At 42.5% G+C, this 13,926-nt stretch overlaps 1 protein-coding gene across 9 annotated transcripts in view; it reads left to right on the forward strand.

Annotated features, from left to right (window-relative positions):
* Nucleotides 1-13,926, forward strand: part of CDC14B (cell division cycle 14B) — a 344,504-nt gene that overhangs the window by 10,320 nt on the left and 320,258 nt on the right. For all 9 annotated transcript variants that reach the window (XM_069227743.1, XM_069227768.1, XM_069227761.1 and 6 more), the window contains exon 3: nucleotides 7,937-8,012. In XM_069227743.1, the coding sequence (XP_069083844.1) occupies nucleotides 7,937-8,012 (76 nt within the window). The remainder of the gene's footprint in view (nucleotides 1-7,936; nucleotides 8,013-13,926) is intronic.

Consider the following 13,926-nt stretch of genomic DNA (forward strand, 5'->3'; position numbering starts at 1 on the left):
CTTTTTAAAGCAAGATGCATTGTGACGTTCCGGTCGACCAAGCAAGGTTTTGGAAAAGATAACAGACAACCCTACTGTTGGTGCTTAACTGTAAACCAGTATATAAAAAGTTCTCACGTACCCCACTCCTACTCCGAAGCGATGTAATTTGTCCCTTATGTCCCCACAATCTTCCCAGAGTTCTTTAAGTAATTGCTTAGACTAGTGGAGCATTTCTCCATCTCCTAACTCCTTAAACTGCAGAGGCGTTTGTGCATTCATCCAATGTCTGATCCTAGTAATGTCCCTTGATATCCTGCTGCACAGAGGAAATACTAGGACTACCAGAAACCTTTTGGTGTGACCTCTCTGTTCACTAGCATGTGCAGGCTGTGCACAATGGCCATTTCTGGTCATTGGGCACATAGCTTTAAATTTTGTATCTATTACAGGGACTGACTTGGTAATTCAGTGAACCTGAGTGCCTGGATGTTCACTAAAGGAAACAATGGTTCCTACAGGTGCAACTGTTATTTGAGTTGTTAAGCACTCAAGAACAAAGCAGTTTAACCTAAGGGATCGCTGTGACATCAAGATAATTTAGAACAGTGCCATGGGTAAGTAATTTGTCTTTCAGATTGAATGTGCATACTAAAGATACTGGACACAAAGTTAAATACAATCAATTAAAAACATATATACATTGTTTAAAGATGTTACAAATGTGTAAAGAGTGAAGTGGTACATTGTTTATGTGAATCAAACGGGCAAATGAAGTGAAATGCACATGAAGCATGTCTATAAAGTAATGTCTGTCAAGATGCCACCCCAGGACTCGTAACAGTGTACACACTTAAGGTAGGTTCTTTTAGGTGCATTAACGTCAGAGTATTAATTAAGACAGGCCAACGTTAATGTTTAGATCCCAAAACTCGGTTAGCATGAGGTTTGTTTTTTTACCATTAATAATGTTTTCCTAGGAGCTGGAAGAGTTGGCTCCAATAAAAGATAATTGTCCAACTAAAATTCTTTAGTTTCTGGTGTAAGCTTACTATCCAAGAGGTATAGTTCCTTCGTGCACTTTGGTGTATTTACGAGAAACTGCTTAGCACTCTTAACTTTGATCAGTCCTCAGTTGTGCTAATACTGTCTGTAGTTTTTAATCCATATTCACACTGGTGGTTATGGTGAATTAAAGGCACTCCAGTATGTAAACCCTTTTTGCATTTTTACAATGATGGTGATGGTTGATTCAATAAAGGCCTTTTCATCTGAACCCCTATGTATTTCCGACCTGTGGGTCCTTCGTCATGGGATAATTTGATAAACCTATTTGCAAACCTGAAACATGAAATCGAAGAAGCATTAACTCCACTAATCATGTCAGAAAGAGGAAGCCCAATGTCACTTAGTGAGCTTCAAATAGGTAGTAGCCTGATGACTGATTGGGTCATTCTCTGGCATTAACATGCATCTGTTGCTGTGCCGAAAAACATGACCAACTGCGTCATATTCGTGCTTGACCAAGGTAATAAAAAAAAGAACAAGATGGGGGCGCTGCTTGCACCTAAAAGAATTAATCACTATCAATTACAATTGTGATTAGCCTGATATGTAAAGAGGATCCCGACTGGTGGACAGAAAAAAATATAATTTGTGCTCGTTATTCACCCAGCATGAGACTTGCTGTAGCAAGGCTGGTACGGGTCTCAATAATAGTAGGTGAATTAATGCATCACAAACAGTACTGGTCAAAATCCACTGGCGTTGTGTGGTATTTGCTGGTGGATACAACATGCATGATATGTTAAGTGCGGTGAATATGAAACAATTAAAAACGGCACACAATACCTTTGACAAATAGGTCAAAGTAGATGGCTAACAAAATATCTCAACCAGAAAATGAGATAAAATGCTGGAGGAGATAAATGCATGAATTGTTGAATTCCAGATAACAAGTAGAGCACTTGCGTATTAAATCAAGAAGTGGGGGTGCTTACATCGGATTTAAGTGTGTAATATCCTGTAATTATTGTTGTTAGAAAATAGGGCAGATGCTGAACAGTTTCAGCTTGCAGGGACCTTTTCCTCTGGCTAGCACTGAACAGTGGCTGACGTTGTTTGTCAACATATGGAGCAGAGGATTAGCCAGCCAGTTTGGCAAACTACAGGTGATAGCCTTATTGAGAGAATCAAAGCTAGAAAAAGACCCTGTACAAATTCAGTGTCTGCCTGTAGTTATCTTAAAAAAAACCTAAAGATGAAATGCTAAAAATCTGTTTTCTGGCACACTTCTTGGACACTGTACCTTCATCACCTTCATGCTCTGTAGTTACTAATCTGGTAGTCCCCCCTGACCCACACCTCTCTGCTCATATGTCATGCATCACTAAGCATTGTTCTTTCATCTGACGACTTTTAGACGGATCATACACTTTTAAAATCTCTCTGTGAAAGTGATGATAGTGAAAACACGTTTGCTCCCCTTTGTAATTTGAACTATTTAAACAAGTCAGTTAAGGTCCTGAGTAAATCTCAACATGTTTAAAAGATCACATCAAGGGTTATCTTTGTCTTGAAGAGATTTGAATGTGTTTCTATCGAAGCTGGATCTTTCCATTGGTTTCTCAATTTGAAAAGGCTTTTTTAAAACAGCTTGCATTTTATCCCATATTCACAGGAGTTGCCTTGTTCTAGCACTCCTCCTCACGTCTCAGTCTACACTCGGACTCAAAGATGATCTACTTGTTTCCAACGTTTGGGGTAGCTCTCGTTTCCCATTAGGAAGAAACCACACTTCTGTCTTTTTGTCAAAACGTTAAGACCTGGCTTTTCAATTTGATCTATTATTCAAGTTGATACTATGTCTTTGACGTACTCCACAGCACTAGGATACCTTTCTCAGATCATTGCAGTCAGTAAATATCAGACTTTACCACAGGCTTACTGGTCTACTTAGACAAGAGAAGTTCCAACAAATATTAGTAAGATGTTGATAGCTTTCTACAAATGATCAGGTTTGCCTCACCTTATTGCAGTTTTGGAAAGATGTATTAGGGCAATAAGGGACCTAATTAATTCCAACGGTGATATCACCATTGTGTTGTTGGACATAAATGACTCACTGGCAATGTTCAAAGTCTCCGTAGGGCATGGGTACTTGCAAAGATTAGAAAACAAAAACAACTCAATGCACCAATATAATCTGATTTACTAAGGCGAAACGGTTCTGCATGCTAATGAAATGCACTTTTTAAATTCTGAAGAGACATTAACATATTTTTACACTTTTACTGCAAGATGTCTTTAAAAATGAGTGCTCTTAAAGTTAAATGGTGGAAGACAACCTATTTACATCTGTTTTTTTTAACCTTCAATTAGCCTAAAAGCATGTTTAGTTAACATTTTGTCAGTGCTAGTGCTGAGTCTAGTAAAAAAGGAGCCCATTGCTGTTGTGGACCAGGGGGCCGCATGTAAAGATCAGGAGGGCCGTGCGCAGCACCCACGCTGCACTTTGAGAATCATTACAGGTATCCACTGACTGCTAAATTGTTAATAATGGCAAACTGATTAATACACCTTTTGGCAGTAAATGGGCAAGGTATGGTGTACTGCTTGAGGCACTGGAACAGAAGCACAAGCCACAGTATCTTAAAGCAACTGTGAGGTTTCCCCACTGAGTGCCAGAGAATTGGTGGAGACCCTGGAGGGCTGTGTTCTGTGCCAGAACTGGAGATGGGGTTCAGAGACCTAGAGCAGGATAAAGATGCACATGTGTTCAGACCTGGAGGACATTAAAGATGCAGGTGTGCTAACTCTAAGGGCCAGATGTGCAAAGCATTTTTCCTGTCGCAAACCACCCTATTCGCAGAATTGGCCCGTTTACAACTGGAAAACTGCTTTTCCTGATATACAAAGTGCAAAATGGGATTTGGTAACTTGTTACCGAATCCCATTTTGCATTTGCGATTTAGTATTTGGAAGGGATGTGTTTAGAGTCCCCCTTCCGAATACTGAATCAGTATGGTATGTATTGCTGTTTTGCAACAGAATTCCTGTTGCAAAACTGTAATAACCCATTCGCAAAGTGGAAAGGTTCTCCAGGGGACCTCTTCCTCTTTGAGAATGTAAATACTTTGTTTTAAGAGCGGACAGTCATCCTATGGACCACTGCCTACTATTAAGAAATTAAACTTTGAGGCTTTAATTTTTTTTCTATTTAAATTCCTCCAATTTTCCTTTAAGGAAAACGGGCTGTATTTATATTAAAAAAAAAAAGACTGCTTTTTTTAATAAAAGCAATCACAAACATGATGCTCTGCTGACCTCAGCAGGCCACCATCCCATTGCTAATGAGTCGCATACTGCAGCCTACCTCATTAGTATTCATGAGGTAGGTCGATTTGCAACGCACAAGGATCCCTAAATAAAACTCAATGAGTTTCATGCATTAGAAATTCCAAATTCCTAATTGCAATTTGGAAATTGTTATTCCAGGTCTCGAAAAATCTACGTACCCACTCGCTATTGCGAGTCATATTTTATCAGGTTGTGCTATTTTTAGAATATACTCGCCCATTCTGGCCAATTGACAAAGAACAGGTGTTTTGTTCAGTCAGAAAGTGAAGGAGCAATAAAGACTCCTTAACATCTGGTTACCTTGTCACATTTGCTCTGTGTTCAGAGACAGAGGTCAAAAGTAATTTTGTCTTCTCGCTATTATTTTTCTTTCTGACTGCAGTTTCAGTTTTTACCTAACACCCAACATTTAAAGAACGAAGTCAATGGTACAAACATTTCAAAATATATTTCGGTAGTTGTAAAAGCCTTTTTTTTTTTTTTTAAACTTCTGTGTGATGAAAAAAATATTTTAATTGGATGAAAACAAATCAGGACACTTTATCCAGTGATGTGCTAATGATAAATATGTTTTCTGAAACCCAATTTGACAAATTATTGCTAGGGCACTATATAGTTTTATCAGTAAAGCTGCAACTTAGTCGGAAGGTTTTTGGACATTTCTTAGGAACTTACTGTCTGTGAATGTCAGTGAGCTACCACATCATGCCTTAGTAATATATTTATTAAAAGGGAGTGTTTAAACATTAACTGAAATCTCCTGCCCTGGAGGCAAAGCTGTTAGTAAACTAAGAGGAAAGTCATGGATCATGTGTACGCTATATTCTTATTATACTTGGAGCAAACATTCAGTCTGTTTAATCAAAGGAGTTTTTTTGTACAGCAGAAATGCTGAAGTAACATATTTGAAGGTGCACTTATTTGAAAATGAAGAAAAAAGTGACTCTGTAAAATATTTGCCTAGGATCACACAGTTTAAGACCCATTTATGGGTCAAGTACATTACAGTTAAATCGAGTAGATTATTCAAGTTACTCGGCCTGCGGGGTCTAGTAACATTTTAATGATTTTTTGAGGCCTGGTATTCCTAGTGTTTGTACATCTGGCACTTAGTATTGTCAACTCGGCAAAAAGGTTGTCTTGTCGAGAAACCAGTAGTAAGGATGCCAGAGCCAAGCCCCAAAGGCTTCCGTAGTAATTCCACTATAACGCAAGAGCAGGACTCTGACAACAACTTGTCAAAGTAGTTGATATTTTACAGCTTGTGTGTGTGTATAATCTCATTCAGTTATCACTCTGTCTAACTCTGAAAGCAGAAATCTGGAGGGAATGGGAAGGAATGAGGAAGTAGAATAGTCTCTATCCTCAGTGGTTCCCAACCTTTTGACTTCTGTGGACCCCCCACTTCATCATTTTTGGAATCCAGAGACCCCCCCCCCCCCCCCCCCACTGAGTCGTTACTGAAAGCTGGGGACCTAATCTGTTAATATTATTTAATTTTCTAAGCAGTTGTGGACTCCCCCAGGAGGCTTTGCGGACCCCCGGGGGTCCCTGGACCACAGGTTTGGAACCGCTGTCCTACCTGAAAGCTGGGTCTCCAGTTTTCTTGAAAAGGGCCTTATGGAAATTGGATTCCCACAGAAGCAATCTCATGTTGTGAGAGGTTTACTACAAATGTAACTAGGGAGTTTTGTAAATGCTTGGTATTTGATTTAGGATATCCTGGCTTGTTATGTTATGCTAAAATGTTTAAAAGCTCATGATTACCAATATGGTACCCTGACAGTAATTCTGCCACTCTTAATTATTTATACAAATGACCTTTTTGGCAGTTTCTTGCAACATGAGTGATTGCTTGTTAAATGGAACTCGTAAGAAGTGTATCCCACAACTAAAATACATGCTGCATATCAAAATTAGCAGCGTCCTTGTCAAGCACTTCTGTTTTTGGGAATGGTTAAAAAAAGAAAAAGGCATACAGAGTACGAATGCAATTTTCATTCTAAAGTGTTGGGTTTGAATCATTAGGGCCTTAAATGGATTTATGACAGATGATTAGGACACTAAAACCAGTTCTTTAATCAATTGGTAACCAATGTAGAAGGTGGAGATCCTTAGATGGAATACATAGGGCCACATTACTTGTTGCGGATGGCGGTGGAACTGCCGCCAATGCGGTGGTCAGATTGCTATATTACCGCTGGCGTGCCGCGATCAGACCGCCAGGATCAGAACAGCAATGTCATGGAGTTTATGGGCACATTGTCCGCCAGCGATTTCATGGTGCAGAATGGGTGCAGGGGTCCCCTTGGCCAGCACCGTCGCTTTGCAGGCGGTGAACATTGCAATGGTGCTAGCGCACTCTGCAACCTACAGCCTTGCCGCTGGGTCGATTACAAGCCGGAGGCAATGCTGTATGCCATTTCCCGCTAGGCCAGCTGGCGGAAACTCAGGTTTCCGCCTGCTGACCTAATGGGAAACTCGTAATGGGCACGGCAGAGAGGTAGCTACAATGGCGGCATCATCCTCGTCGGAAGTTTGGCTGACAGGCAAAACCTTCCACCGAACTCTTAAAGAGGCCCCTAATCTCTTTAAGACTGCCTGTTTGACCAGGTGAAGTAATTGGAATGGTCTGAATCACTGATCTGTTAGTAACAAAGCTGTGCAATTCTGTAGATTATGTAGTTGTTTAAAAGGTAGTCTATATCATTTGAAAAGTAAAGAGAGGACCAGCTCCATAGCCATGTCTACTTCTTGAAGTCTTGTGGTAAATGCAAGATGCTTCTGAATTGAGGATAAGTTGCAATTAATGATCGCATACAAGTTCATACAGAAGTATGTTGAAAGCACATGAATGCCAATCATATGGATTGGCATCCATTATTGGGTTGTTGAGGTGGGTAGATGTTTGTGTTTTAGAATTGGATACAAAGAGTAAGGAGAGGAGGCATGGCAACTGGAACTTGTAAGCAACACATACATGGTCCAAAAGTGCACAAAAAGAGTCTGACGCTGTTGAGGTGTTTGGCCATGACACCCTGTTGAAGGTGTGCATTTATGTGTGTATACAGTGTGGTTTGTGTGTACTCTAACTGGTCTGTTGCAACAATTACACATTTAGGTCTAGTACATCATTTCTGTGTTTAAATCCAATTTTCAGCTGCACTGACGTCCTCTTAAAGCACTGGTCACACTGGGATGAAGACCAATGTGGCAGTATGACTGCTTTTCCTTTGTTTAAATTTCCTCTTGCCAGGTTTTTTTGTTTTTTTTTAAAGACCTGTATGTATAAAATGCTGTTGGAGCCATCAAGAAAGATAACATTCACTTAAACCTTGCTTCCACTAGTTTGGGGGTGGCTGCATTTGGATAACAGGCATTCACCTCAACGTGAGCTCTTCCAAAACCTTTGTTATTAGAGCTCTTAAAGTTGAACTTTTGATAGAAAGAAAAATGCTTGTATTTTGATTCTCTCATTGCTTTATTGGATTGAATGTATGCTGAGTAAAAGCGATTGCATTTTTGTAGCAGTGGGAAAAGTCTTTAATGATATGCTTTTGGTGCTTCTGAACTACTTTTTTTTGTTTTGTTCTTCAAGCTTCTATGCAGACTTTGGACCCCTCAATTTGGCAATGCTCTACAGATATTGTCGCAAACTGAATAAGAAATTGAAGGTAAGCGCATTCAGTATTTTTAATCTTCAGTAGTACTGTATTGTTCTATTTGTCAAAATAATATTTAACTTTTTGAAAGTTATTTCCTGGGTAAGCCCTGCTGTTAATGAAGGTTTCTTGTCCACAGTGGTATATTTATGGTATAAGTCTTTAGTTAAGTTTGTTGCAGATGTTCCATGCAAATTTGATCTACCATTGTTTCCCAGCACACGTGCACCCATTAACAGTTTGCATTTGTAACTCAAAAATGTATTAAGTACATTGACCAGTGTTTACTTCACAAACCCAGCTTGGACCGCAGTTTCATCATGTTAACTTTGACTCCTTCATTAATGCCTTATGTGACTGAAGTTCCTTAACATATCCACTTGCAGTGTAAATGATGACTTGCTGTGTAGACGTTTCAAAGATTAACCTTTCCTGACAGCTAGGGTTAAACGTTTACTGTTGCTGTTGGCAAAGTTGGCTCACTTGAGATGCCCCTTATTAATGTTTCTCGAAGGTGCTACATATATATTTGTGTACTGAGATTTTCTGGGGGCGCTTGCTATGTCTATGGATGTACCTCTCAGACGATAGGAGCCTTAGGTTTGGTCTGATAAACGCTCACAATTATGGGTTAGGTTTTTTAGCTTGTGTTTTTCGTGCCCACGTCATAGACTTGTTGTGTGTAAAGTTGAGTATGCTTTCCTTGAACTGTCATTAGCAAAGGTGGTTGAAGGGATCGAGACATGCAAGTGGTAGGTGTGTGCTCATGCCCTGAATGTTAGCATGCATTTCTAAAAACGGCGGGCCTGCCCATGAATGCATCGTCTACAACCAATAGTCCTTGGCTGCCAAGATGACACACTAGGATCAGCACAGTTTTTTCCAAGCAAATCTACATTTGTCTGAACAACCAGTATAAATTGCACACCAATGAGAGCTCCCGGCTGGAGTGTAGTTAATCCACACCACTGCTTAGTTAAAAAAACAAAAAGCTGCCAGTATAACAGGCTGTCGTGGATATTGTTGGAGTTATGCTGCTCAGTATAATTAGAAATAGAACTGCTGAGAAGCTAGTAAATAATTTATTTGCAAATGATGTCTTATCCTGATTGAGATTCCAGTGGTTTTGAAACCAGCCTTGACAAAAATCCATAATTTTGCTCTTGTGTTCTGAAAAGAGTTTGCCAGTGTCCACTAATGTACAGGTACATAATGGACAGGAGCAGGGCAAGCTTCCTTGAGACAAAGAACAGGTATAACACAGCTGCCTTCAGAGCAGAGCAAGCTTCCTTCACATACACAGAGTAGGTGTAGCATGTGCAGCCCAATAACATATTACAATCATGCACAGAGCAGTAACATCACAGGCAGCAGTGCAAGTTTCCTTGCCCTTTAGCATATATAAATTCCACATTGGATGACCTGAAGTGCATCAACAGCATGGCAGTGTAGTAGTAAGAGCTAAATAAATGTTTGTATATCAATCAGGAGTTAATTTGTAAAAGAAAAAAAGTAAATAGTGGCTTTGTTGTAACTGTTAAGACATAATCTGCAATAAGGTGTGGCTTTCCATGTATCACCAAATATTAGTAAGCTGACAAATGACTTGACTGCTGACATTGTGTGTGACTTACAAGTTTGAATCGTGGTACATCGCTTCAGGTTGATACAATTATTACTGTTACACTGGAAAACACATTACCTTTTGAAGCCAACTGCTATATTGTGTCCTAATCTTCAAGTTATGAGTGAACTGTTTTGACCATGTCTGGAGGGCACTTGTATGATATTGTTAAATGCTTGAAGCCTCTTCTAAATCGGTATGTCTAGGTCTCGATTCCTCTGTGTTCCTTCAGAAACCACCTCTACATGTTGTGTGCAAGTCAGGAGACCACATATAGTGGTGGACTTCCTTCATGCCACATCTAGCCTATCCTCTTGCTCTAAAGGAGTCTGAATAGATGGTGGATGGAGAGATTGTTAATGCCTAGATAGAAGGGTGCAATAATGTGGGTGAGGTAGAGAATCTCTGCAACATTAGGCTAGAGGGACAACTGAGGAAGGGATATTAGTAGAGAGTGGAGGAAGTTGGCTCTGTATGCACTATTTCAAAGTAAGGAATAGTATGCACAGAGTCCAAGGGTTCCCCTTAGAGGTAAGATAGTGGCAAAAAGAAATAATACTAATGCTCTATTTTGTGGTAGTGTGGTCGAGCAGTAGGCTTATCAAAGGAGTAGTGTTAAGCATTTGTTGTACATACACACAGGCAATAAATGAGTAACACACACTCAGAGACAAATCCAGCCAATAGGTTTTGTTATAGAAAAATATATTTTCTTAGTTTATTTTAAGAACCACAGGTTCAAATTCTACATGTAATATCTCATTTGAAAGGTATTGCAGGTAAGTACTTTAGGAACTTTGAATCATTACATTAGCAGGTATACTTTTTACATAAAACACAATAAGCTGTTTTAAAAGTGGACACAGTGCAATTTTCACAGTTCCTGGGGGAGGTAAGTTTTTGTTAGTTTTGTCAGGTAAGTAAATCACTTACAAGTCTCAGGTTTGGGTCCAAGGTAGCCCACCGTTGGGGGTTCAGAGCAACCCCAAAGTTACCACACCAGCAGCTCAGGGCCGGTCAGGTGCAGAGGTCAAAGAGGTGCCCAAAACGCATAGGCTTCAATGGAGAGAAGGGGGTGCCCCGGTTCCGGTCTGCCAGCAGGTAAGGAGGGCAGACCAGGGGGGTTTTGTAGGGCACCAGGGGGGACACAAGTCAGCACGAAAAGTACACCCTCAGCAGCGCCGGGGCGGCCGGGTGCAGTGTGCAAACATGCGTCGGGTTCTCTGTAGATTTCAATGAGAGATCAAGGGATCTCTTCAGCGGTGCAGGCAGGCAAGGGGGGGGCTCCTCGGGGTAGCCACCACCTGGGCAAGGGAGAGGGCCTCCTGGGGGTCACTCCTGCACAGGAGTTCCGTTCCTTTAGGTGCTGGGGGCTGCGGGTGCAGGGTCTTTTCCAGCCATCGGGAAATGGAGTTCAGGCAGTCGCGGTCAGGGGGAGCCTCGGGATTCCCTCTGCAGGCGTCGCTGTGGGGGCTCAGAGGGGACAACTTTGGTTACTCACGGTCTCGGAGTCGCCGGAGGGTCCTCCCTGAGGTGTTGGTTCTCCACCAGTCGGGGTCGCCGGGTGCAGTGTTGCAAGTCTCACGCTTCTTGCGGGAAGTTGCAGGGGTCTTTAAGTCTGCTCCTTGAAACAAAGTTGCAGTTCTTTTGGAGCAGTGCCGCTGTCCTCGGGAGTTTCTTGTCTTTCTTGAAGCGGGGCAGTCCTCAGAGGATTCAGAGGTCGCTGGTCCCTTGGAAAGCGTCGCTGGAGCAGGGTTCTTTGGAAGGCAGGAGACAGGCCGGTAGGACTGGGGCCAAAGCAGTTGGTGTCTTCTGTTCTTCCTCTGCAGGGGTTTTTCAGCTCAGCAGTCTTCTTCTTCTTGTAGGTTTCAGGAATCTAAATTCTTAGGTTCAGGGGAGCCCTTAAATACTAAATTTAAGGGCGTGTTTAGGTCTGGGGGGTTAGTAGCCAATGGCTACTAGCCCTGAGGGTGGGTACACCCTCTTTGTGCCTCCTCCCAAGGGGAGGGGGTCACATCCCTAATCCTATTGGGGAATCCTCCATCTGCAAGATGGAGGATTTCTAAAAGTTAGAGTCACCTCAGCTCAGGACACCTTAGGGGCGGTCCTGACTGGCCAGTGACTCCTCCTTGTTGTTCTCATTATTTCCTCCGGCCTTGCTGCCAAAAGTGGGGGCCGTGGCCGGAGGGGGCGGGCAACTCCACTAGCTGGAGTGTCCTGCGGTGCTGGCACAAAGGGGTGAGCCTTTGAGGCTCACCGCCAGGTGTGACAGCTCCTGCCTGGGGGAGGTGTTAGCATCTCCACCCAGTGCAGGCTTTGTTACTGGCCTCAGAGTGACAAAGGCACTCTCCCCATGGGGCCAGCAACATGTCTCGGTTGTGGCAGGCTGCTGGAACCAGTCAGCCTACACAGATAGTCGGTTAAGGTTTCAGGGGGCACCTCTAAGGTGCCCTCTGGGGTGTATTTCACAATAAAATGTACACTGGCATCAGTGTGCATTTATTGTGCTGAGAAGTTTGATACCAAACTTCCCAGTTTTCAGTGTAGCCATTATGGTGCTGTGGAGTCCGTGTTTGACAGACTCCCAGACCATATACTCTTATGGCTACCCTGCACTTACAATGTCTAAGGTTTGGCTTAGACACTGTAGGGGCACAGTACTCATGTACTGGTGCCCTCACCTATGGTATAGTGCACCCTGCCTTAGGGCTGTAAGGCCTACTAGAGGGGTGACTTATCTATACTGCATAGGCAGTGTGAGGTTGGCATGGCACCCTGAGGGGAGTGCCATGTCGACATACTTGTTTTGTTCTCACCAGCACACACAAGCTGGTAAGCAGTGTGTCTGTGCTGAGTGAGGGGTCCCCAGGGTGGCATAAGATATGCTGCAGCCCTTAGAGACCTTCCCTGGCATCAGGGCCCTTGGTACCAGGGGTACCAGTTACAAGGGACTTACCTGGATGCCAGGGTGTGCCAATTGTGGAATCAAAAGTACAGGTTAGGGAAAGAACACTGGTGCTGGGGTCTGGTTAGCAGGCCTCAGCACACTTTCAATTCAAAACATAGCATCAGCAAAGGCAAAAAGTCAGGGGGTAACCATGCCAAGAAGGCATTTCCTTACAGGAAGCAACTGATATCCGGCAGTCAGGGTTACTTCTAGGATGAACAGTACTTGGTGGCATGGTAATATGAATCAAAGACCGCACCAAGCTGGGAGGAAGTGGAGCTAAATGCCATTAGTTTAGGGGAAGGGAAGAAGGACACTGGGAAGTGAGTGGCTAAGGTCAGGAATGTAAACTGTTTAAGGCCGGTATGGGGTAGCAGTTGGTCATGCTGGAGAGGAACAGGAGTTAACATAGAAGGTGACCAGCGTTTTAAATCAACAGGGATGTGAAGGGCAGAGCGCAGAATGTAGTGTGAGCACTTCAGATTGGGGGGTGAAAATTGTATTGGGTGGGATGGGAACAAGGTGGGTAATCGGTGGTGCGGTCAGTGTCTGGATGTAAAGAAATGGTTTCCTGGCCCACACTGTAGAGATCGTTGGCACGCAGCTCCTGATAGCGTGCCTGAGTACCTCTCATCATGCTTGAAGCACAACTGGTTAATTTGCATACAGTGAATTTGAGCACCCATTGCAGGAAGGCAGGTGATGGTAAAAGCAGCTTGTCACCTTCCTAATGCCTCCTCTTTGCTTGGGACATCACTGTAACAAACTGCTTCACTTCGGTGAATAGTTGGGAGTCACAGACGTCAGAGGGTAAGTTCAGTGCAGGCAATAGCACTGTGATGCATTTGGCACACAAATATGAAGGCTCAGTACAAAATGGAGGGCGAGATATTCGGATTTACTGAAGAAAACGCAAGTGGGGTTTTCATGTTTGATCAGTTTACTGCAACAACATGACTTCATATCACCAAGGGTGAAAATCTGCAGACCTCTGCTCTCTTTGTATGGTCCTCTGTGGTTTGGCAGTCTAAAGGACAAGATGAATTTTCCTAACTAGAAAAATAACGGTCATTATTGCAGTTTAAGTACCGTAGAATGAAATGAATTGCAAGCCTAGTGTTTGCTTGAAGGTCATCATCAGCCGTAGCTTTCTCCCCTTCTTTATGGGTGAAATCTAAACAAGAGTATATAAAGATAATTTGTTTGTTGCAGTGTCCGAAAAACATCTGTGTATTGAGAGAGGTGCACTAATAGAAAACTGATGTAGACTCCTCTAGTGGAGAACCTTTTGTAGCCCCTTTAATCATGTGGCATTCTACATGTTGCCCCGTGTACTTCTGGCTCTGTTGATCTTA

Source organism: Pleurodeles waltl, chromosome 1_1, assembly GCF_031143425.1.
Source record: "Pleurodeles waltl isolate 20211129_DDA chromosome 1_1, aPleWal1.hap1.20221129, whole genome shotgun sequence".
Classification (NCBI taxonomy): domain Eukaryota; kingdom Metazoa; phylum Chordata; class Amphibia; order Caudata; family Salamandridae; genus Pleurodeles; species Pleurodeles waltl.